Below are 25,925 nucleotides of genomic sequence, written 5' to 3' on the forward strand. Positions count from 1 at the left end.
GAAGTAAGAAGTCAGTTAAAAGGGCAAAAGAACAAACCAAGGAAAGGCTAGCCGGTGCAATTAGAAAAGGGAAGAAAATATTTCTTCTTTTCTTTGTTTTATTAGCTTTCATTGTGTCAAGACACCTTTTAGAAAAGCAATCCAAAAAAAAAAAAAAACAAGAGCTTTATGAGCACAGTTGTTAATATCTTCAAATTAGTAGGAAGTGAAAATTATCACTCCAGTGCATTTAAGCTCTAATGGTTTATATGTCTGTCAACCTGCAATTTGTCCAAACAAAAAATAGCAGGTGCCTCATTACTAGGGACCTAAAACTAGCCTGTATCTAAACAATGTACTGATTTCCATAGGCCTGGAGCCTTGGAAGCCATGTATTAGTTTACTTTACCATAATTTTCTCTTCCAGCCTACAAGATTTGGCCCTAGAGATTTCTTGCAAAAGTGTGTGAAAATCACTTATGGTTGTAAGGTAAGGGGTTTTCTAATGACTAGGAATTCCTAAAAAGTAAAGATTTCTTATAAATACTGACCATTTTGGCCAAGCCTGAAGTAGTGCAACACACCCCTTCTTGAAGTTATACAGTAAATGGTGCCTCTGAAGGATTTCACTCCAAAGCCTACCTCCTTAACCTCACATCTCCAAAAAATGCCCGGCACTCCTGGAAATATTGCACTCAGCTTTCCTGGACATGTACCAATACATACAGAGGCATTTTTGTCCAAATTATATATACAATTTTCAGGAATGAGTGTCATAATGGAAACCTTTGCATACACTCTTCCATTGCTTACCAAACACTAGAGTCTCAAGTAAGTTTGACCACTCCAGCCCCAATTTACTGTCAACCCCAGCTATAACAAACAGAAATTGACATAACATCAACCCCCTTCATGCCTTCCAAAGCATTATTTACTTCTGTTTATCAGGAGATAACTAAACTAATCCATTGTGGAACAGGAAGATCTTGTGGGAATACCCTCCATGTCACACTCAACAACCTATATACTTAATAATTCCCCATTTGAAAATTAGGCATCTGTTCATATTAATGCTAGGAGACATTATATTGCCCTGTGTAAAACTACTCCCAGTAGTTCAGCTTTTGTTCTTGACTTACAAAGTTATATAAATATCCCACCCCCTAGTGTTCCTCCTCCTCATATAAATATCCCAACCCCTAGTTCTCCTCCTCCTCAGAAGGTATTCAACAGGCATTGTAATATCTACTGAATTCTCAGTACCAAACTCTTTAAATGACCAATATGACCTCTCCAAAATGGCCAGGGCCATTTGAAATGTAAGACTTTATTTGTATAAATATACATAATGATTACAGCTGAATCTACAAGTGACTGAAACAATTTTTTTTCATCTTATCATTTACCAAAATTAAATACCAAAAATGGTGAGCCAAAAAACCTAAAAAACACAAACAAATATTTTTTTGCAGGGTGGATCAAGCACTCCCTGCACCCCCATATAGCTGTACTAACTCTTCACCCAGCTAAATTTTATATATATATATATATATATATATATATATATATATATATATATATATATATATATACCAACTCCAGGGTTATACCACAGTAGAGAAAAGGACAAGAACCCTAAAAAAGTGCTCCTCCAGTTTCCACAATAAATCCCATTGCCGAGAGAGAAACTTAGAGTGACATTTCATAGGTTCATACTAGGCTATCTGCCCTAGGGCATTTATAAGCCTAGCAAGAGTGTGTGTGGCTTTCGCCACCCCTTGAAATGAGAATACTATGCCCATATAGGGTTTAGTTTACTGTGCCTCTGTCTAGCAGTGACACAGAGATGACCCCTGGGGTAAACCTACGATCTCCCATACACTCGTCAAGATTTCTCTTGAAGAGAGTCAGTGAGGGGCTCTGCTTAATATGTGCTGGGATCTTGTTCCAGAGTGTAGGGAGTCTCTGGGTTATGAATCTGTCCCTCCAGCATGTTCTATTTATTTCTGTGTTGAGATTCAAATCTCTTGCTCTCGTTAATTTCTAATTAAAAGACAATTGACCACCAATGCTTGAACGACCAATAGGTAAGCCCCACTTTCATCCCTATGTTTAGCCCTACATAATAGTTCGCTAAAAGTTCCCCCATGATGCATCTTCCCCCTTCTTGATTCCATGGACAATACAGTCATCATAATAGTGCAGCTCTAGTGAACAATTCAAAGTTAGGAATTACCAAAATGCACAAGCTTCTAGAAGGTTAATATTATCGCATATAACTCAAGCTCTTATTATTTTTCCATATGAAGCCAGGAGCAAGATGCCACTACTCCATAAAGAGGTCCTATCAAGACTCAAGGGGAATACCTGGAAAACAATATAACTATGGCAAAAGAGCTGACACCAACTGCCAAAAATCTAAAATCAATGGACACCAAATCTGAATTAACTTTCAGTAATTCATTAATATCTCAGCATAACTTATGGGTAGTACTAGTGGAATAGTCTTAACTAGCTAAACTCTTAAGTATCTGAATTTTAAACATTCAAAAGGAATGGACAGAATGCCTGTGGGAGGATCCAAAGGAATAGAATTCAAAACAATGCCTTGTTTTTTTTTCACACTGATTTCATATCCCAAAACCTGTTCAGAATCTTGCAGAAGCATAAACACCACTTGAAAATCCCCTGCAGGCTCTCAGTATAGAGGGGAAGGATATATAAATATAGTAATAATTTAAACTCCTACTCCTTCAGTGTTGATATGTATAAAACTTCTGCTAAGGGGTCTAAACACAAAACAAAGAGGAGGTAAAAGAGCAAACATTGGTGCCTTGTCCCATTACAGCTCTACCATCCACGACTGTATTAAATTCATCTTAACCCTCATAATTATTTAACCCTCACTATCAAATCATTTTACAATATTAATAGAAGGTGAGCAAATTGGTCACAAAACCTCTTGTGGTTAAGGACCTTAAATAAGTAGAACACTTTACATGAGAAGAAACAAAAATAACTATTGCATGGGTAAACCCCCACTCTACCAACTCATTCATGATTAACAGGTTTTTTAGAAATCTGACAAAAGTTTGGCCCGTGGGAAAAACATCCACATTGAACTGCATGAAGTACTTTTTGCATATACACCATCGACCAGACCACTTCATCCAATCAATTACATTTTTGGCATCCAAGTTAGCTATGTAAAGTAGAGCCCCCCCCCCCCCCCCCAACCAGCTCAATAATAATTAAAATGTTTTTAAGTAATTTGTCAGATGTTGGGCACCTAGGAACAAGTCCACATAGGTCTGCCTGAATTAAGTGTTTGCATATACTTCAACAACCTTTTCACCATGATGTTCATGAAATTTTTGTAGTCCTGGTTTAACACTGAAATGGATCAATATGATCCTGGTAACCTGCAGACTTGGGCGTCTTTGTGAATCACAGAAATTACCACCACCACCTGTCACAAGCCAGGAATCTGGCTCTCTCTATTATCCCATTCATCAACTTAGTCAATAGCATTATTATCCACTGTCTGTCCCTCTGTTAATATTCAACAGGATCCCACTATGCCCTGACATCCTCCCTCTCAGTACCCATCTGTTAACATTCAGTAGGATCCCACTATTCCCTGACATCCTCCCTCTCAGTACCCATCTGTTAACATTCAGCAGGATCCCTCTATGCCCTGACATCCTCCCTCTCAGTACACATCTGTTAACATTCAGCAGGATCCCACTATGCCCTGACATCCTCCCTCTCAGTACACATCTGTTAACATTCAGCAGGATCCCACTATGCCCTGACAGCCTCCTTCTCAGTATCCATCTGTTAACATTCAGCAGGATCCCACTATGCCCTGACATCCTCCCTCTCAGTATCCATCTGTTAACATTCAGCAGGATCCCACTATGCCCTCACATCCTCCCTCTCAGTACACATCTGTTAACATTCAGCAGGATCCCACTATGCCCTGACAGCCTCCCTCTCAGTATCCATCTGTTAACATTCAGCAGGATCCCACTATGCCCTGACATCCTCCCTCTCAGTATCCATCTGTTAACATTCAGCAGGATCCCACTATGCCCTGACAGCCTCCCTCTCAGTATCCATCTGTTAACATTCAGCAGGATCCCACTATGCCCTGACATCCTCCCTCTGAGTACCCATCTTTTAACATTCAGCAGGATCCCACTATGCCCTGACACACTCCCTCTCAGTACCCATCTGTTAACATTCAGCAGGATCCCAATATGCCCTGACACACTCCCTCTCAGTACCCATATGTTAACATTCAGCAGGATCCCACTATGCCCTGACATCCTCCGTCTCTCACTAAGATAGCCACCACTGCTGCAACGTCTTTTTCTGAGATTGTAGTCCAATAATTCATGAAATCCCAGGGAAGGTAAGTTCTGCAACTCCAGTCTACCCCAGAATTACTCACTTTTTCCTCCCTAACCCTTTTTTTGCTCTTCTTAACCTTACCAGTATTTACATAACATTATCAGCAACTGCAGGTATCCCTTTTGCAGTCTTCCATGCCTCTACTTGTCAGGTTACCTGACACTCTTTTGCTACGTATGTTACTATTTCTTTGTCTTAACCAGATAGCTGAGCTCTGCCTAAACATTAAAATCTCTGTACTTGGGATCTACTAATGCAGTCACTTTCTGCTTCAGTTATCTTGGATAACATCAGCTTATTTAATCATGACAGCCGAGTGACACCTTCAGGTGTTTCTGTAGTTATACCCTACTGATACCTCTAGGTGTCAGATACACTGTTTTTTCATATTTGCATTAATAATTCCAAAACCATGCTACATACAAGTTATTATAAGATTTCTTCTTAAAGCATACACAATAGCAAGCACTGACAAGTATTGATATTTAACATCTGTCTAGTGCAGATAGAGATATTAATTGTTGCTCTTGTAATATCTGTTTACATTGCCATACATTTCATATTCCTCAACATATCTCAACAGCCAATTAGCACAGACAGAACTGCTTTGCGTCACATGAAAGCTTTCCGTTGGATAAATAAAATACTGCTCTAAGTATGTGTGTAACTGAAGTAATTGCTGAGATATTGTAAGATGTTTACAAAATATTTTAACTTAATAGTTAGTGTTTGCTGTGACTTATAAGATCTAGTTTAAACCTGGAACCTAAAGAATACTACCTCTATCAAAACAGTACATGCTGAAGAGTTTGTCATTTACATTTCTTTAGTAACCTCTATGATTCCTGTTGAAATGTAAAGATGAAATTAGGCTTCACCTATTAGAAAATTACAGTGGAAACTTCCAGAGTTCCACTGGGGGAATGAGTTAACATTTTACACAAAGCCCAATAGCTTGTTTATCTGCCTTGTTTACAGTCTTTGTTTTTTCCACTTTAAATGACCATCCCTGGGATTCAGAAACATTTTGAGCATCTCTGAAGCTAAATTTGCACAAAGAGTGGATACGTGCAGGTGATACAGAGACACATCGAGCACAGTTGCAGAAGGGCCAATAAATGCTGTGGCCAGGGGTATAATCATATGGAAGTAAGCAACATCATTAAAATGTTGAAAATGGCAGATGGAAATGAGAATAAATAGTATGGTGTCATGATTCAAAAATATAAATATTTTGCGTGATGAGATGTTGCTGACAGAGTTGTGACCACAGTAAAAACCTGGAATTATGAGAGAGAGAGACCATGAAAATATATGGGATAGTTGCCACTTTAGTAAACATGAATATGCAAGAAGTTGTTGTCTCAGCCAGTAGTCATGCAGGTGTGCATCATTGCCCTAGGTGCCACCAAATTATCCCTCCATTTCTAGTATACTATGCCTTCTATGACACAGAAATAGTGGAGCTCTACCTTGTGGATAGAGACACCATGCAGGAACTAGTCAAGATGTGTCACTCTCATATGCAGGTTTATGTAAAGTATGGAGTATCCAACCCTGTGGACACCAAAGTATGGGGGGCTTTGAAAATATTAGCTACAGGGACCTTTCACCGGCCAGTGGGGGAACATCCCAGGCATCTGCCTCAAGGATACTACACCATTTTCTCGATGCCATGCTACAGAATGTGGTGGAGCATATTGGTACCCACAGACTGCAGAGGAGAGAAACATCATGTGAGCATGTTACGACAAGTCCTGGTTCCCTGAGGTACTGTGAGCCATTGACTGCACTTACATCACAGTAAAGACTCCATCTGGGGAGCAACAACAATGATATTTCAACCTTCAAGCATTCCACTGCTTCAACTGCCATGTGGTCTGCAATGCACATGGCACAATACACAATGTGTCAGTAGGCCACCCATGCAGTGCCCATGACTCCCACCTCTGGCACTCATGTGACTTATAATACTGGTTTGTGCAATGTGATCTTCTACAGGGCTGTTTTATTAGCAATGCAGGATATCCCATGGAGCCATGGCTAATAACACAAAACTGAAGGTCACACACCATGGTAGATGATACATATAACATTGGACAGAACAGACCAGAAATATTGTTGAGTATATGCTTGGACTGCTAAAGGTCTGCTTCCTCTGTCTACATGTCTCTGATCATGCACTGCAGTATTATTCTGGAACATCCAGTAATGTCTTTGCAGTGTATGCATTATCATACAACATGCTGATACACAAGTAGATACAGCAGAGTTGAGATATTCAGAAGGAGGGAGTCCTGGAGTCATAAGCAGAGCTGCCTGATGAGGGTGCTGTGGGAGAGCTATTTGCAGGGGTGATGGTGTGAGGCAAAGTTGGCCACAGCACACCACGGCACTGGCCAAGGCAAAGGCTGGTCCAAAACTATGGATCAGAATAAGTATAGCATATAACGGTAAAAACATATGCAGAGACTGTGCTATTCAGTGCATGGTCATGCTGTGCATCTAAGACAGGCTAACCAGGTAATATAGTACTGAGGGCAAGGCAAGTGGGGAGTGCTACAGTGAATATCTCGTCTCTGCTGTAACTGACAATGGTCAGTGTGTGTGAGTGTGTGTGTGTGTGTGTGTGTGTGTGTGTGTGTGTGTGTGTGTGTGTGTGTGTGTGTGTGTGTATGTGTGCATGTGTGTGCATGGACACAAGTCCAGCTGATGATGCAGTATTGTGCTAGAGCTTGATGGATAGGTCTAGGGCACCTACAGGACATCTTTGCATGTTCCCATTAAAGAGATCATTCTCTGTTAGGAAAGTCAATAGCATGAGGAGTTCAATGATTGTGAACAGCAGGATGTGCTTCTTTTTGTCTCAGCATGAACACCCCGCAGTGTGGAGGTGGTGGTGCTATGGGTCCTAGACTTGCTCTCCCCCTCCCACAGTGGGCTTTTCTACTGGAGACAGAGGTGGGCCAACCATGGAAAGAGCAGTGGCTATGATGGGTGATCACACAGGGACATTTGAAGCATTCAGAGATCTTACCCCAGCTCTACATAATGCTGCACATGTAGTCTAGGCATTCCTGTACATCATCACACAGACATTGCACTTGCTACCATAATCCTCTAAGCTATGGCTGCATTGGTCAATCAGATCAGGATGGGGTGGTACACATGGTGTGGTCGGCCATCAGCATGCTGAAGCAAGCTGATGGCAACCAAGTGTGACTCTGCTCTATGAGACAAGGGTACTTTGTGGCCTGATGTGATGGCTTCAACCTGCCCTTAAGGCCAGGTTGTAAAGGCACAGGAACTGTGTCTGTGAAAGAGTGTGGGAATGTGGCCATTACATTACCTTAATATAAACTAATAAAGTGACCCCTTGACTGTACCAAGATTTTGCTGCCATCTTCACTGGTCTCAGTCAATTCCCCAATATCAGGCAGATCTATATCCATGGTGAAAAAACCTGACAATGTAGCCCCAGTGAAAACACATTAGCATTACCAAGTCTACAAATGAACCATTCACCAACACCTGCAGACCAATGAAACTACTCCTATATAATAGAAAACTTTGGAAAATGTGGTTAACATAATTTAAACCATCTGACTTTGCACTTTTAAGCCCAATGTTCCTGTATCCACAAAGAAGCCATGTTTATTATATGTATGACCCAAAACTGTATGAATATTGTGGATGCTATTTCATGTTCGTAAATACCCACCATGGGCATTGCCAGTGGCCATTTGAGGCATCCCATGCAATAAACCACCCAAGTCAAGCACTCCACCATAGATTCCTGAACTTTCTGAAACTTCAGAGATGCCAGGAACTCTTCGATGTCTTTTAGTTGGTAACTTTGTTGGTGGACCCCTAGCCATGGATCTCCTTTGCTGTGCCAGGTGGGTTCCCTTAGTGCCTGCCTTTGCACTCATTGTTTCCCATCTATAGACCTGCCCATATATTTAGTTTTGGCTACAGACACACTCTTATAACTAAGATTCTACCAGATGTCTACTCTTCCTTCATTAGGCCAATCATTGAGTACATACAGTGCCCTATTTGGCATGTACCTCACTAGACACCTGCAACAACTGGAGAGGCCGCAAAAGTACCTCACAAAGAGGATCCCAGGCCTTAAACATTTGTCCTATATGGACAGACTTAAAAAACTCAAACTATTCTCTGTCTCATATCGCCTACTTAGAGGCGATCACTGCTTGACTTACAAAGCTATGTCTGACCCAGCTCTGTTAGAAATGCTACATGTAAAGAAATCCCAATCCCTCCGCACCACATGCTCCAAAGACCTCAACCTCATTATCACAATCAACAAAACATGCTGGAGGGACAGGTTCATAACCTAGAGACTGCCCATGCTATGGAATAGACTTCCCATACATGTCAAGCAGAGCATCTCACTGGCCCTCTTCAAGAGAAATCTTGATAAGTGGATGGGAAATAGAAAGCTCACCCCAGGGATCACTCCAAGTGGCTTTACTCGACAGAGGCACTGGGAACTAAGGTCGGGTGGCACAATGCCAGGGTAATCCTATGGGCTAGGCTTGTAAAGGCTAAGGGGCCATTAGCCTAGTACACACCTATGAACTTATGAACCTGTGTGTACAGAAAGCCTAGTCAAATCTGTCATACAATGGCATCCATCAGACATGCTTATGGAGGGTCTGTAGCAAGACATCATTTACCACCCTGGGAGAATTTACCCTTTCAGTGATGGTCACCTTCAAGTATGACAACTATGATATTGAAGAAATATATGGGTAAGTTGGAAACAGGTCATGCATGCTATACCCCTCTTCAGCAGCACAAGACTGCTTAATGTTCACAAGACTCCTATTACATAGCAAGAATAATGCATGACTACCCATGTGTACAGCTGCCATCCATGTGGCAGCAGCAGGTTAGTTGTGTTTCTGACTCTTACATTAACACAGGGCAGGGGTAACATTTCCTTGAGGATGAAGCCTTGTGGACACACAGCTGTATCTAGGATAACTCATGCTTTTATATACATGGGACACAGTGGTAAACATACTGCATCTCTGTAATATTACAAGTGTCATGAAATGCCTCTTGTTCTTCTCAAAAAGCATGGTAGTGCTACAGGCTTAGCTGTGGACTTGAGGTTGACCAGTGTTGGACAACATCTATACCTCTGACATTCGGCATGCTTGTCAAGTGCAGTGTGTGTGCTTCAAAAGTGTGCTTAACTGAAACAGGGCATCTGATATCTGTATGTGTGTGTGTGTGTGTGTGTGTGTGTGTGTGTGTGTGTGTGTGTGTGTGTGCATGCACGTGGGTGCGTGAGTGTTTTTGTCTATGTGTGTGTGTGTATATGGTGCCTACAATAGCACATCCCTCAGTAAGTGAATGTAGTCCCCTACTATTATCCACATACGTCCCCCTACAGGAGAATGTGTGGAGGCCTCTCCCTCAAAAGTACATTTGCAATCCATGCACACCATACCCCGGTACACATGGAGGAAAAAGATATTCAAATGTGCTACAGAGAGCTTAGAATAATCCTCCCCTGTTGTGATCCATGAAGCAGGCAAGACAAGTGTGTCTGCTACAAAACCAAGTCATAGTTACTGAATCTCCTTGCCCCCAACTACTACTTCAGACACACACACACACACACACACACACACACACACACACACACACACACACACACACACACACACAAACATGCACACGCACACACAAAAAACATGCGCACACACACACACGCACGTATGCACACATGCACACATGCACGTATGCACACGCACACACGCACGTATACACACACACACACACACACACACACACACACACACACACACACACACACAAAACCACACACACACACAAAACCACACACACACACACAAAAACACGCTCACACACACACTTCCCCACATCCACAGTCCTGACATGGAATGATATGGAATAAGAGTTGCACTTAATGCATGTCTTTGGACTGCATAGGTGCACCACTTCCATTCTCCCCACAGTATCAAACTTAAGCTAATGTGTCAGTAGCAACAACAGAAGTGTGTGCAATAGTTAAAAAACTCACACTGTATACTACCTACCTGACAGATGTAACCATCACCTACAGTACACCTCAGCATAGACAGCAGCATATGGGAGTTAGCACCAAAAAGAACACCTCCTACATATAAACAATAAATGGGACACACACGATCCATGTCCTACACCTGGTCCTATGTCTCTTGAATAGTACTGAAAAAAACAACCTTACTATTTTGTAGGGAAATTGTCACATTACATTACCTCCACTTTTCCTGCCATGACATTAACCCCTACTGCTGTTCAGAATCCCACACAGAGTATGCACAATTTATATTTTTTTAAATGGAGAGATGTAGTCACTGTGTTGCAGGTACAATCATGGCATGCCACTGTTCACACTGACAGCAGCAACATGTGTGACCATGAAAGGGCTTCCATTTTTCTCTATATTTTGATCTACTACATAACCATGGCTTCTCAGGGCACCAAAGTAAGCAATTCTGATTGTTTAGGCTGCCTCTAGATATCCTACAATGCAGTGCTTGTCTGTAAAAAAATTACATCACGCACGCCTCTTTCTTCCTAAAGCTCCTGTCACTGCATTGATTTTACATGCATACACTGCTGCCTTTCAGTCATTTAGTTTTAAGTAACATTTCATGCCATTCAATGACTACTTAAAACACAAACAGTGCAAATGCCATAAAACAGACTTTCAGAGTGATTTTTACTGCTGCTTCTTTTTAAAATGGCTAAACTACAGCCTTTTGTGAAGCCTGAATTGTACTACTCTGACTCATCTCCCATCCCCCTTTACACCTAATTTCCCTAGCTGTCAAAGTGCTAAGGGTAATTTGAGCTGTTACCTGCTGTCTTTAATAGCTCACAGCAGGAAACTTGACTCATGTACTGTTTCCCTGTTCTAGCCTTTATTTTCTGTATGGGTAGGGAAAGGACCAGGGAGCTGTGACATCACAGCATGGGTGGGTTTTTAGGACGGTTGTGGTGGTCATTTTGGGGAGGGAATTGGCCAGACAACTACCTGTATTCAGTGGTCTTGATGACATCAGTGAATTAGAGACTAAAGCAAGCTTTTCTAGGGTGGGATAAAAGTTTTTTGAAAGTGAAACCACAGTACAGTAAGGTACAGTTCTAGTGGAGAGAAAGAGTCAATTTAAAATATTTTAAATGTATTTTTGTTTATTCATAGCAGGGACAGTAAATAGGGAGATAAAGGACAGAGAAGTTGAGCATTTAATAATAGAATCCCGCTGTTGTCATTTAAAAATTGTAAAACCTAAAGCAAGTGAACTAAAAATATGTGTGTGGTGGTGCTGCGGTAGCGTTGTCGCCGCACAGGAAAACATTGTCCTGTTCGAGTCTCAGATAAAGCGTCTTCTCTGTGGAGACATGCGTGAATGGGCGTATCTTTGTTGAAGGTTGTGCAGCAGAGCTGGCAACTCAGTACGTAAAAATCTACTGCCAATCATTAGCGGACCGGAGTTCCGCTGTGTTGACCCCTAACCGGGAAAAGCCGAAAGATACAACAACAATCTGCAATGTGTGTTTCGCAGTGGCACAGAAAGATGTGGGAACTTGTGACATTTTGCTGTGAAGAGAAAGAATATAAAATGCTTGCAAATTAAATTGCAACTTCTTTCTGCTCTGAACTACAACATTTATGCAGAGAATGTGAAATGTAAAGCAGATTTGGGAACTGGGATTTGGAGTTGCTCTGCACTTTGATTGCAAGATATGTGATTATTCCAATACCAGGAAGCTAAAAGGGTACAAAAGCAAAACATTTGTTAAGATAATAGCTATTCAAAACTAAGTAAAAAGAAAAAGAAAAAAAGAACATCTAAATATGAAACCTTACTCAGTTGGATCCATACCTCTCAACCTCTTAGTGTGAGAAATCTGGACAGAGCCTAACAAAATGGGGGGACAAAGGCCCAAAACAGGGACAGATTTTAAATATTGCTCTTATAAACATAGAAAGTTGCTAGAATAACAGTATTTGTGTTAGCATGCATTTTCTAAAGGATGTGAAGTGTGAAACTCAAATCTTCTTCTTCTTCTTCATCTTCTTTTGGCTGCTCCCATTAGGGGTCGCCACAGTGGATCATCTGTTTCCATTTCTTCCTGTCCTCTGCATCTTGCTCTGTCACACCAACCACCTGCATGTCCTATCTCACCACATCCATAAACCTTATCTTAGGCCGTCCTCTTTTCCTGTTACCTGGCAGCTTCATCCTTAGCATCTTTTTCCCAATATACTCTGCATCCCTCCTCAGCACATGTCCAAACTAACATAATCTTGCCTTTCTGGCTTTGTCACCAAACCTTCCAACCTGGGCTGACCCTCTAATGTACTTATTCCTAATCCTGTCTACCCTCGTCACACCCATTGCAAATCTTAACATCTTTAACTCTGCCACATCCAGCTCTGACTCCTGCCTTTTTGCCAGTGCCACTGTCTCCAACCCATATAATATAGCTGGTCTCACTACTCTCTTGTAGACCTTCCCTTTCACTCTTACTGGTATCGGTCTGTCACAAATTACTCCTGACACTTTTCTCAACCCAATCCATCCTGCCTGTACTCTCTTCTTCACCTCGCTTCCACACTCACCATTACTCTGAACTGTTGCTCCCAAGTATTTAAACTCATCCACCTTCGCCACCTCTACTCCCTGCATCCTCACCATTCCTGTAGCCTCCCTCTCAGTCACACACATATATTCTGTCTTAGACCTTCATTCCTCTTCTCTCTAGAGCATATCTCCACCTCTCCAGGGTCTCCTCCACCTGTTCCCTACTCTCACTACAGATCACAATGTCATCTGCAAACATCATAGTCCACAGGGACTCCTGTCTGATCTCGTCTGTCAACCTGTCCATCACCATTGCAAATAAGAAAGGGCTCAGAGCTGATCCTTGATGTAATCCCACCTTCACCTTAAATGCATCTGTCACTCCTACCGCAGACCTCACCTCTGTCACACTACCCTCGTACATATCCTGTACCACTCTTACATACTTCTCTGACACTCCCGACTTCTTCATACAATACTACAACTCCTCTCTAGGCATGCTGTCATATGCTTTCTCAAAGTCCACAAAGACACAATGCATCTCCTTCTGACCTTCTCTGTACTTCTCCATCAACACTCTCAGAGCAAACGTCGCATCTGCAGTGCTCTTTCCTGGCATGAAACCATACTGCTGGTAATTAATCATCACCTCCCTTCTTAACCTAGCTTCCACTACTCTTTCCCATAACTTCATGCTGTGACTGATCAATGTAATCCCTCTGGAGTTACTACAGCTCTGCACATCACCCTTATTCTTAAAAATCGGTACCAAAGCACTTTTTCCTCCATTCCTCAGCATCCTCTCACTTTCCCAGATTTCATTAAAGAATCTAGTCAAAAACTCCACTGCCATTTCACCTAAACACCTCCATGCTTCCACAGGTATGTCATCTGAACCAACAGCCTTGCCATTCTTCATCCTGTTCATAGCTATCCTTACTTCCTCCTTGCTAATCCACTGCACTTCATGATTCACTATTCGCACATCATCCAACCTTCTCTCCATCTCATTCTCTTCATTCATCAGCCCCTCAAAGTACTCTTTCCATCTGCTCAACACACACTCCTCGCTTGTGAGTACGTTTTCCTCATTTTCCTTTATCACCCTTACCTGCTGCACATCTTTCCTAGCTCAGTCCCTCTGTCTAGCCAAACGGTACAGGTTTTTTCTCCCTCCTTAGTGTCCAACCTTTCATACAACTCTTCATATGCCTTATCCTTAGCCTTCGCCACATCTCTATCTTTGAAATGCATCTCATCTCCTTATACTCCTGTCTACTTTCTTCATCTCTCTGACAATCCCACTTCTTCTTTGCCAACCTCTTTCTCTGTATACTCTCCTGTACTTCCTCATTCCACCACCAGGTCTCCTTGTCCTCCTTCCTCTTTCCAGATGTCACACCAATCACCTTTCTAGCCATCTCCCTTACTAGCTCTGCTGTAGTTACCCAGCTATTTGGTAACTCTGCACTGCCACCTAGTGCCTGTCTTAACTTTTCCCTGAACTCTACCTCACAATTACCCTTTTTCAATTTCCACCATTTGATCCTTGGTACTGCCCTCACATTCCTCCTCCTCTTCTTGATCACCAATGTCATCCTACAAACCACCATCCTATGCTGCCTAACTACACTTTCCCTTGCCACTACTTTACAGTCTCCAATCTCCTTCAGACTGGCCCTTCTAAATAAGATATAATCCACCTGTGTGCATCTTCCTCTACTTTTGTATGTCACCCTATGCTCCTCCCTCTTGTTAAAATACGTATTCACCACAGCCATATCCATCCTTTTTGCAAAATCCACTACCATCTGACCTTCTGCATTCCTTTGTTTAACACCATACCTACCCATCACTTCCTCATCCCCTCTGTTCCCTTCTCCAACATGCCCATTGAAATCTGCTCCAAGCACCACTCTCTCACTCTTGGGTACAGTCATCACCACTTCATCCAACTCACTCCAAAATTTTTCTTTCTCATCCACCGCACACCCAACTTGTGGAGCATATGCACTAACAACATTCATCATTACACCATCGATTTCCAACTTCATAAACATCACTCTATCTGACACTGTTTTCACTTCCAAAACACTCTTAGCATACTGTTCCTTCAGGATAATGCCTACGCCATTTCTCCTCCCATCCACACCATGATAAAACAATTTGAACCTGCCTCCGATACACCTAGCCTTGCTCCCCTTCCATCTGGTCTCTTGCGCACACAATATACCAACCTTCCTTCTGTCCATCATATCAGCTAACTCTCTCCCTATACCAGCCTGAAGCTCAAATGATTATCATTATTTAGTGACTTTAATCTTTAAATCACCCCAGTGATTTGTCAAAAAAATACAATTTTATGAGGAATAGACCAAAAATATAAGGCAAAAATCTGTACAGCTGAGAGTACTTTGGGCTCTATTAAAAGATATACATGAAACAAAGAAAAAGAACAGATGAGAAGAAATACCCATCGGCCTGTGACCTGTGAGCTCTCTGCACTTTGTCTCTGTCTGATGTGTTCTGAACATTCAGCTATTGTATAACTAGCTATATGAAGATGTTTTTCTTTCTTCAATTCTGTTTGATCAAAATGATTTTTTTTTCTGTTTCCATGTACAATTTGGCTGTATTGATTAATTCATTTTTGAAAGTATATATTTATTCACTTTTAAATAGTTTGTGCCTAGTGATCTGTTTACTTATTAATTTATTAATTTATAACAGGTCGTTTATTGATAAATAGTAATAACCTGCTGCCATCCATCACTAATTGGCCAGACCGCTCATCACTTTTGTTTGTAATCATTTGGCATATTAGCAGAGCGAAACAATAACTGGGTGGTTCAAACTTGATAATGTGGATGGTGGCAGTTTACTACCTCATGTTAGAATAGAAGGCTGTAGTGTTGGAAATAATACCAGCCTTCACTGGAAATTAGTGTGTGTGTGTGTGTGTGTGTGTGTGTGTGTGTGTGTGTGTGTGTGTGTGTGTGTGTGTGTGTGTGTGTGTGTGTGTGTGTGTGTGTGTGTGTGTGTTTGTGTTATTGTGGGTGTGTGTGTGTGTGTGTGTGTGTGTGTGTGTGTGTGTGTGTGTGTGTGTGTGTGTGTGTGTGTATATGTAAGAGTTTATTTAAGGTACAGTTAATGTGTGGAAGTGAGCAGTGGAAGGCAGTGAAACAGAGAGAATGTTGAGAAGGCATCTGGAGAGCTAGGCCAAAGAATCTGCTTAGTAGGGTGTTCAGTGTGAAGCTTATTTGTGTATGGTGTAGACCCATACCCAGGACACGGTACATATTTCTTTCATGTGGTTGTGGCAGGTTATACTTAGAAAGTAGTTTAATGATTCATATCTGTGTGCCTTGTTTAGACTTTAATCTGTTTGGCCATCAGTTTTAAGATTTTTAAGAGATCATTGGTTCATAGATGTGTCTTAGGCTTATGATCACTGGGGGCCTTTAAGCCTAGCCATGCATCCCAAATTTCTGACAAGTTCTGGTACCCTTGGTATGTGTAAGCAAGGGTGTGGGGGATAAAGCGTTTACAAGCAGGAGCCTGGGAAATGAACCATTCACAGGCTGCCTGTATCCATTAGAGACATAGGTGCCATAGAGTAAAGATAAGATATAAAGATGAACTTTTGCGGTGGTACTAGAGGGGATCCAAACACTATAGCTCATGACCATCCTGAGCCACTTACACCAACCATTGAAATATGGAGCACTGATAATAATGCACCACACGTACCACATGCAAAAGCATGATGAGAGCAGAAACCGCTGTTGGCCTTCCAAGATTAAACCTGCACACCTTCCCATGCATTCAGCCTGCTACCTCCAAACAGAGTATGCTTGCAATAATCTGGTTCACTGAGCAAAGTGATAAACTAGCAGAAACAGATTCCTGTATGGTGAGGTTATCTATTACCTCAGCCCATAGGCCTAGACCAAAATATTATTAAAATAACAGTTTGTACAGCTTCCAAAAAATAGAGTCAAAGGCAAAAACAAATGTACCAAGTAATTCTCTCTCTGTCTTTCTCACTAATCTCTGTGAATAAGATGATATAACCAGTTTGCATATAATTGCTTCTTATCCTTTCTATTATCGATGGGCTTAAACTGTACATATTTTAATTTCAATCTCACTGAAGCACATCAGTGTGTGTGTGTGTGTGTGTGTGTGTGTGTGTGTGTGTGTGTGTGTGTGTGTGTGTGTCTATGTGTGTGTGTGCGTTTGTCTGTGTGTGTGTCTGTGTGTGCGTGTTCTATCATTTGAGATTATACCTCGTAATTTGTCAGAATGTTGCATGTCAGTCAATGTTTGAACCTTTTTCATAACACAAACCATGTTTTAAATCAATGCATGCAATTATTTATATTTTTCTCAGATCTCTTGCCATTTTTAAATTGTTTTTTGAATCATAATATTTCCCATGAAAGCACATACTTGCAAAATACTCAGTTTGACTGGCTGAACATTTATAAATGTGATCACATAAACAAAAAAAAGAAGTTATGTACTCACCATAATGTTCCATGTTTGTAGTCCATTTCGCCCTTCTTTCTTACATATGCATTTGGAGCTGATCCTCTGCTCCGACTCAGCTGATTACAAAGCTTGAAGTCTCTAAGTTGGCTCGTGGCAAGGTAGGTATCCCATAATGCACTAGTAACAATCCCCAGATCTTGTTTGCTGCTGTCTGTAATAGTGATATAAAGGTATTTCCACAAGGAAAAACAAAAGATGAAAGGTCTCCAACTCTAAGAAAGATAGACATTATCTTGTCTCCCGATCCTCCAAGGATACATGGACGGGGTTAGGTGGGTGGTTTCCTAAAAATAAAGGGCAAGATGGACTACAAACATGGAACGTTATGGTAAGTACATAACTTCTTTATGTTCTGTAGGCCTATCTTGCCTTCATTCTTACATATGGGACAGCGTCCCTAGCACCTTTTTCCTGGGTGGCTCGTGGGAATATACTCCTAAGAACCGTGGAACCAAAGGAGGATCTACCCCTGGAGGTCAGGTCTAATTTGTAATGAGTAATAAAGGTATGAGGGGTAGCCCAAGTTGCTGCTGCACATATACTGTCCACTGGAATTCTGGCATGAAAAGCGGCAGATGTGGATATAGATCTGGTGGAATGAGCGTTAATTCTGAATGGGAGATCTTTGCCATTAGAAGAGTAAATAAAAGATATGCAGTTTGAAATTCAGTTTGATAACGTTATCTTGGAGACTGGCATTCTTTTTCTCGTCTCCGAAAAAGATATAAATAATTGGTCTGATCTCCTGAACTCTTTGGTTCTATGTAGATTGAACCTTAACTGTCTGTGTACATCAAGTTGATGAAACTTATATTCCACTTTGTTTGTATAATTTGGAAAAAAGACTGGCAGTTTAATAGTTTGATTAATATTTGACTGTGAACAAATCTTGGGGACGAAGGAAGGGTTAGTGCGAAGGGAAACTGTCTCTAAGGAATATAAAGTAAGGAGGTTTAACTGAGAGTGCTTGCAGCTATGACACTCTTCTCATGGATGTAATGGCTACCAGAAAAATGGTCTTCCATGAAAGGAACTTTAAATCACATGTATGTGAAGGTTCAAAAGGTGGTGAGGTAAGTTTTGAAAGAACAAAATTAAAATCCCAGGGAGATATAGGTTCTTAAAAAGGAGGTCTTAGTAAGTTAATGCCTTTTTAAAATGATTTACACAATCTGTGAGCCATAGGATTAGGTTCATGTTGCCCCAAATGACAATTGGAGATAGCTGCTAATTGAACTTTGATTGTAGCAGCAGCTGATCCCTGATGAAAAAGATCGGTTAGAAATTCTAATACTAAGGGAATGGAGGCTGTTTATGGATCTATGTTCCTAGCTTGTGCCGAAAGAGAAAATCTTTTCCATTTGCTAGCGTACAATTTTTTTTTTGTAGAAAGTTTGAGATGACATCAGGATATGTGTATCCGCAGGGGAGAAATCATGAAGCCTGACTAGGGATGGAAGTGGAGCAGCCATGCTGTCGAGCTGAGGGTGTGGAGACAGGGATGGAACGTGCCTGACCTGTGTGTCAGAAGGTCTGGTACTGGGTCCACAGTCCATGGATCTTCCAGAAGGTGGGGCTCGAGAAAGGGAATCCAAATCTGATGAGGCCAGTAAGGAGTGATGAGAATCATTCTGCTTCCCAAAGTTTTTGCTTTCTGGATAACTTTCAATATTAGCGGAAAGGGAGGAAAAGCATAAAGAAGTCCCAAGGGCTAATTATGGACAAGTGCGTCTCTTAGTGTCTCCCCCGGGGGGGGGGGGGATAAGGGTGAAGTAGCTGCTGCATTTGGTGTTCATTGGGGTGGCAAACAGATTGCAGCAAGGCTGTCCCCATTTGTGGAAAATCTGATTCGACTTTCTGATTCAAAGACCACTCGTGAGGCATCAAGATTGCCCTGCTGAGCTTGTCAGCTATCACATTGGTTCTCCTCGGGATATGCGTTGCAACTAGAAAGCGCTGGGAAGATATCACCACTGCCAAACACATAGAGCCTCTTGATATAGGGGGTAGGATCGGGTTCCCCCTTGTTTGTTTATATACCATATCACTGACATATTGTCTGATTGGATTGCTATTGTCCCTAGAGGAAGAAAGTCGTGAAGTGCTTGCAACGCTAGCAGCATTGCTCTCATCTCTAAAACATTGATATGCAAGTGAGCCTCATGTTCTTGCCATGTGCCTTGGACTGTGCTTCCTAGATAACCCCCCCCCCCATCTGGGAGGCATCTGTGGTCACAGTATCAACGGGTTGGCGAGGAATGAATGGTCTCCCTCTCGTTAGTTGATTGGACTGGATCCACCAACGAAGGTTCTTTTTGCAAGATTCCATTATTAAAATGGGATGAGACAGAGGCAGTTGCTGAAGAGACCACTGGGAAAAGAGTAGCCATTGTAGAATTCTTGTATGTAGTCTGGCTAATGGAACTAGAGTTATAGTAGAGGCCATGGTTCCCAGTAGTTTGAGCACTGTCTTCGCTTTGACTTTGTGTTGGGGAAGCAGGCTGTATATTTATTGTCTTAGATTCTGCACTCTGTCTGAAGGAAGGTGAGCCATCATTGCGACTCTGTCTATTTCTGTGCCTATAAAAGTCACATATTGAGAGGGTGACAAAACAAACTTTTCCCAATTTTTAGTGATGCTTAGCTGAGTACAGGCTCAGATTGTTGAATCCCTGGCTTGTAGACGTAGGTGCCTGGTGTTGGCAGTCAGGAGCCAGTTGTCCAGGTATGGAAAGACTTGGAATCCAAGATGTCTCAAGTGAGCCATTACTACCGCCATGCATTTGGTGAACACTCCGGGGGCTGTGGTGAGACCAAAGGGCAGAGCACAAAATTGGTAATGACTGGCTCCCAGCCAGAAGCTTAAATGACTCCTTGATGCTCTGTCCATTTTTATGTGATAGTACGCATCTTGGAGGTCTATGGAGCACATCCAATTGTCTTTCCCTAACACAGGGAGTATAGACTGCAGTGTTACCATTCAGAATTTGGACTTCTTCACTGATTCATTTAACTTGCTGAGATCCAAGATGGGCTTCCAGTCCCCTGTTCATTTTGGCACTAAAAAGAATCTGGAGCAAGTTCCGAATCCTATCTGGTCTGCGGGGATGGTTTGGATGACTCTCTTTTGAAGCAACTTTTGGACTTCTATAGTTGCTTGATCTCTGTGATTGGGTGGAACATCTGAGATTCTCTTGGTTAGATGAGGTGGAAAACAGAAGGGTATGGAGTATCCTCTGGAAATTGTCCTTTGTACCTACCTATCTTGTGTGATGTCATGCCAGGCTTCTGGGTACAAAAAAAGTGACCCCCAACTGTCTCTAGAGAAGAGCAGCCAGGCCTCACTTCAGGACCGCTGATAGGGACGTCCACGAAAAGGATTGCAGTCCCCCTGATTTTGCAGACCCCCCCTGCCTTGGGTGACATCTACCTCTATTTCCTCCTCCTCTGCCTCTAGAGAAGGAATCACCTTGTGCATCTGGGAAAAATCTCTGAGATTTCTTGAACCACGTTTTTCCCCCTCTCTGACCTTTAGGGTATTGTCTAGAAGGGATGAAAAACTGTGCTCCCACAGCAGAGAGAGTCTTCCCTTCCTGCTCGCATCTGGTGAGTGTGTCTTTTACCTTTGGTCCAAACAGAGAGGAACTGTCAAAGGGGGCATTGGTAAATGTAGATTTGAAGGGCTCTGCAAAGTTACACAAGTGCATCAAGGAGTGTCTCCTAAGGGAAACTCCTGAATCTGCTGCGTAAGATATCAGCCTCATGGAGGAGTTAGCAATAGAGTTTAATGTGGACAACTGAGCAGTAACCTTCTCAGGGACTCCTTCACTTAAAGTACCTTGGAGAGTATCTCCCAGCTCTTTTAGGAGATCTCTTTGAAGCCTAGTGAAATGGGTGAGGTAATTCAGCAATCTGAGTGAAGAAAGCCGCTGAAAAAAAAAATACGCTTTCTGTATCTGCCCATTGATTGAGACTATTTGTTCGGTGGGTAGGACAGATGAGGAAGTCTCTGCTAGTTCTTTCTTTGTGGCTGCTGCCACCACCATGGGATCTACAGCTACACCTTTGGTCAGAAACTCTTTTTCCTTAGGAGCAGAAAATAATTTGTTCGGCCTTCTAGGGACTGGTTCCACAGTGTCAGGAGTTCCCCACACCTTTCTACTCACCAAATCTAACAGCTCATCGAAAGGTGGAGATGCCCAAGAGGCTGAAGGTTGAGACCTGAAAGCCTTCAGGTACACTAACTCCTCATCAGAAGGGGTGATGGTGGGCCAGCCGCCTCTCTGTTTCAGGATCTCTAGGATATCTGCGAAGGAGATATCATCAGAGCATGACCTAGGGGACCCTTCTGACTCCTGGAGGTCAGTGTTAGAGGTGATGGACTCATTGGGGGAGTCTACATACTTCCTCTTTCAAGTTTTCTTCCAAGGAGGCTCCTCAGAAGGGTATTCTGGAGGGGTCTCAAAGACTGGGGGCCACCCAAGGGGAGCTCCTGAGGCTGCAGGTCTCTGCTGTCATGAGAGAGGGATGGTACTGAGACAGAGGTTGGAGCTTGAGAGGGAAGAACATCGGTATCCTTTTGTAGAGCTGAAGATCTAGACAGCACGTGCCACATCATCTCAAAGGCAGATCCCCCCGGCTCCGAGGACACCACCGGTTCAGAAGAAGCGGAAGTAGCCCCTGGCTCCAGAGCGATTGGCTCCGAAACTGATGTAGGATCTGAGCTCAGCTGAGCCAACGTACCGAGAGGTAGGCTCGGAACTGAAGAAGTTCGGGTCCGAGCGTCCCCATCGGGGCTGACTGTTGAGCTTCGGCTCCTAGACATCAAGGTCAGCACTGAAGGTGTCAGGGTGGAACACAGCTCCAAGAAAGAAACTTGGAGTGCTGGAACAAATGGTTCCACAACAAACTGCACCAATAGATCTGGCTCAAAGTCCAGCATGGCTCGGAGGAGGAACAGAAGCAGGTAATATGGCCTTAGACGGCTCTGGAACTGATTGGGTCAGAGCCGACAAATTTTCAAGTGCCGACGACTTCAAAAGTTTAAGCAACACCCTCTCGACATCCTCCTCAGAAAGACTCCTGGAGGATCTGGAAGACAAGGTAGGGGATCGAGATCTCTGCAAAATTGGAGATCTAAGTGTCGTGGATACTGGTAGTAAGTTTCTTGACCAGCTCCAAGGTACGGATTCAGCTATAGGCTCCAAAAAACGTGGGGCCAAAACTGTAAGGTCTATATCAATAACCTCAACCAGATCCGAAGGCAGAGGAGCCGAAGAGGTAAAAGGTTTGTCAACTTTGGCAACTTTCTCTGGAGGTCCTGATTTGTGAGTCAGTGTAGGAGACTGTCTTTTCACTGACTTAACCTTCTTTTTTTTTTGAAGAGGGAGACCTGGACTGAGAAGAGGAAGAACTAGTTAAATCCTGCTCAAAGGAAGGTTTAAGGAGACTTTTCAAAATCAGTTTGTTCTTCCTTTCCTGGAGAACCCGGGAACTAAAAGAATGGCAAAAAGTACATGACTCCTGTAGATGTATGGCTCCCAAACAATAAACACAAATACTATGCCAGTCAGTCAGGGACATTTTTTGTGAACATTTTAGGCATTTCTTAAAACCCGAAGGTTTATGGTCTTTAATTTCCTTAGACACATACTACCACAACAACGACAACAGACTATAATCGTAGACAGACAATAACAATAGAGGACAAGGTCCTCTAACTTAAATGGGCCTAGCCCTGCTCAAGAAACAACACACAAGGGAGAAAGGCAACAGAGGACTAGGTCCTCTAACATAAACGGGCCTAGCTCTGCTGAAGAAACAACACACAAGGAAGAAAGGTAATAGAGGACTAGGTCCACTAACTTAAATGGACCAAGAGCTGAACAGAGGGTAGGTGAGATAGGGAATAAACAAGCAACAGAAAAGGCAAAAATAGGTCCTCTAACTAAAAAATGGACCTATGCTTGAGAAAGATTAATAAAAAACTAGCACAACAGAAAACGAAGGGATACCACTAAGGAAGGCCTACGGAAGCAACGGCCAATAATTAGCAAGAACAATTTGCAATAAAACTTCAGAAACACACTAACTACTCGCAAGTTAACAACAGCAAGCTATTAATACTAAACTAACTTTACAGTAAAAAAGAACACTATAAATATTTGAAGAAAAAAATATTCCAACTTAGCCACGGCCAAGAAAGAGAACACTTCTGAACTCAGAGACCGGCAAACAAGATCTGGGGATTGTTACTAGTGCATTATGGGATGACCATACCTTGCCACGAGCCGTCGAGACGTTGAGCTTTGTAATCAGCTGAGTCGGAGCCGAGGATCGGCCCCGAACCCATATGTAAGAATGAAGGTGGGATAGGACTACAGAACATCAGTAATTCTAATACTGTGTATAGTAACAACAGCATCATTCATTTTTAATTAGATAAAGCTTTGTTGTACAAAAGAAAGTTAAACCATACATGGAATCCATTTTAGATATACTTTGTTAAAATACTTACTTTGCTGACATGAACATTTGATAAGACTGACTGCAGATTACAAAAAAAAATAGTAGGCCTTTTTAACATATTTACCTCAATTCTATATGGTTCTAAATGAGGACGAATCCCATCTGGTATGAAGAATCTTTGGTCTCCATCCTTCTCCATTTCTTGAGGATAAACATCTTCTGGCAGTTGAGGCTGCAAGCAGGAGCAGTCATGGTGAGATGTTTAAGGTCTGTTATAAAGTATGCCTGTCTATTTAACTGCAAAAGAGCAATAAAGAGTTAAAAACAATGGAGACTAAGCAGTATTTAATTCCACAGATACAGGAATCTGTCACCCATTATTTTTAAGAACACTTTATCAGAAACTGTCCAAATTACATTTTAAGTGTAGCTTTTTGTGAAAGCGTATTTCTTCGAGGAGCTGCACCTGCTGCCATGAGACAGATAACTGCTGTGGAGTCTGTGCACTCATCTGTCTCATGGCAGCTATATCAGATTTAAACTGTCAAGGACAATGAAGGTATCACTATGTACATTCTGTGTGTATGTGTGTGTGAGGCATTTCAGCAATTTGGACCTAGGCGTGTACTTGTAAATATCATGATGCAAGACATTATATGACTGGTGTATAAATGCAGTGACATTTTGGGTGACAAAAATCCAAATATAGTAATAAATATTAATTTATTTGTTTACTTTTTTTTGAGTGGATTGGTTGCACAGGGCGTATTGTGTTTTTGAAGAGGACACCAGAGATGATATTTAAACATTGTATGGAAAATTTGGTCAGGAAATCAGGGAAGCAGTGTTCCTAATGGGGCAATTCTGCAATATGGAAGAATTCATGAATACAGAAGAGGATATAAAGCATACATACTGCTCAACTGTACAGATTTTTGCCTCAAATATTTGGTCTGTTCCTCATAAAATCTGTGGTTTTCTGACAAATCACAGAGGATTGAAGTCAATGAACAAATAATGACATATATTTGAGTTTCAGACTTTACTTCCTTCAGAAAATGCATGCTGACACAAATCCTATTATTCTAACATCTTTCTAAGTTTATAAGAGCAATATTTAAAATCTGTCCCTATTTTTGGCCCTTTGCCCCCCATTATTTTAGGCTTTGTCCAGATTTCTTGCATTAAGAAGTTGAGAGGTATGAAAGCATGTTTTACTAAGGTGCAGTGGTATAAATAAAATTGTGAATTATGACTCATACTTAGGATGTGAAGCTTTATGCAGAAAAATAACTGTTTTATAATGCATATGGTCGACATGTTTAGAAAGAGGGTTCATTAAATGAATTGAATAATGTAGTCTGTATATATATTTGTCATGCTTTGTTTGGTAGATGTAGATATGTGCTATATAATGAAAAATGGGACACTGCATTTATTTGCCAAAACAGAAAAGAATTGTATTTTTGTATAATGTGATTTAGTATGAAATTACTATTGTTTATTTTTCTTCCATGATGCATATTTGTATGTTTCTTTTTTCTTAGCAATATTTTTTAATGTATGTATCTTCTGAAGTATTGATTCTTTTGTTTATGAGATGAAAGAGATTTTTTAAACAGAAATGTATTATATAAAAACATTATTTAAAATAAAATGTCAAATCTGTATATTACAATTGAACACATTCTATGTAAATCTGTACCTGGATCTATATTTACTCCCAAAATACTATCTTCTATGCAATTGTACATGCAATGGTATGAGATACATAACTGCATAAAGGCAAACATGAAATAAAATTATCTATTCTATAACTAGGGTATTAAGATAAACTATCCTGCAGTAAAATGCCCTGTCACATCAACCATA

At 41.6% G+C, this 25,925-nt stretch overlaps 1 protein-coding gene across 1 annotated transcript in view; it reads right to left on the reverse strand.

The window, feature by feature from the left end:
- LOC122797635 (fer-1-like protein 4) overlaps positions 1-25,925 on the reverse strand; it is a 1,984,889-nt gene that overhangs the window by 955,369 nt on the left and 1,003,595 nt on the right. The window contains exon 20 of the mRNA XM_044066179.1: positions 24,178-24,285. Within this exon, the coding sequence (XP_043922114.1) occupies positions 24,178-24,285 (108 nt within the window). The remainder of the gene's footprint in view (positions 1-24,177; positions 24,286-25,925) is intronic.

The sequence above is a fragment of the Protopterus annectens genome, chromosome 3.part1, assembly GCF_019279795.1.
Source record: "Protopterus annectens isolate FY-2018-M chromosome 3.part1, PAN1.0, whole genome shotgun sequence".
NCBI lineage: Eukaryota > Metazoa > Chordata > Ceratodontiformes > Protopteridae > Protopterus > Protopterus annectens.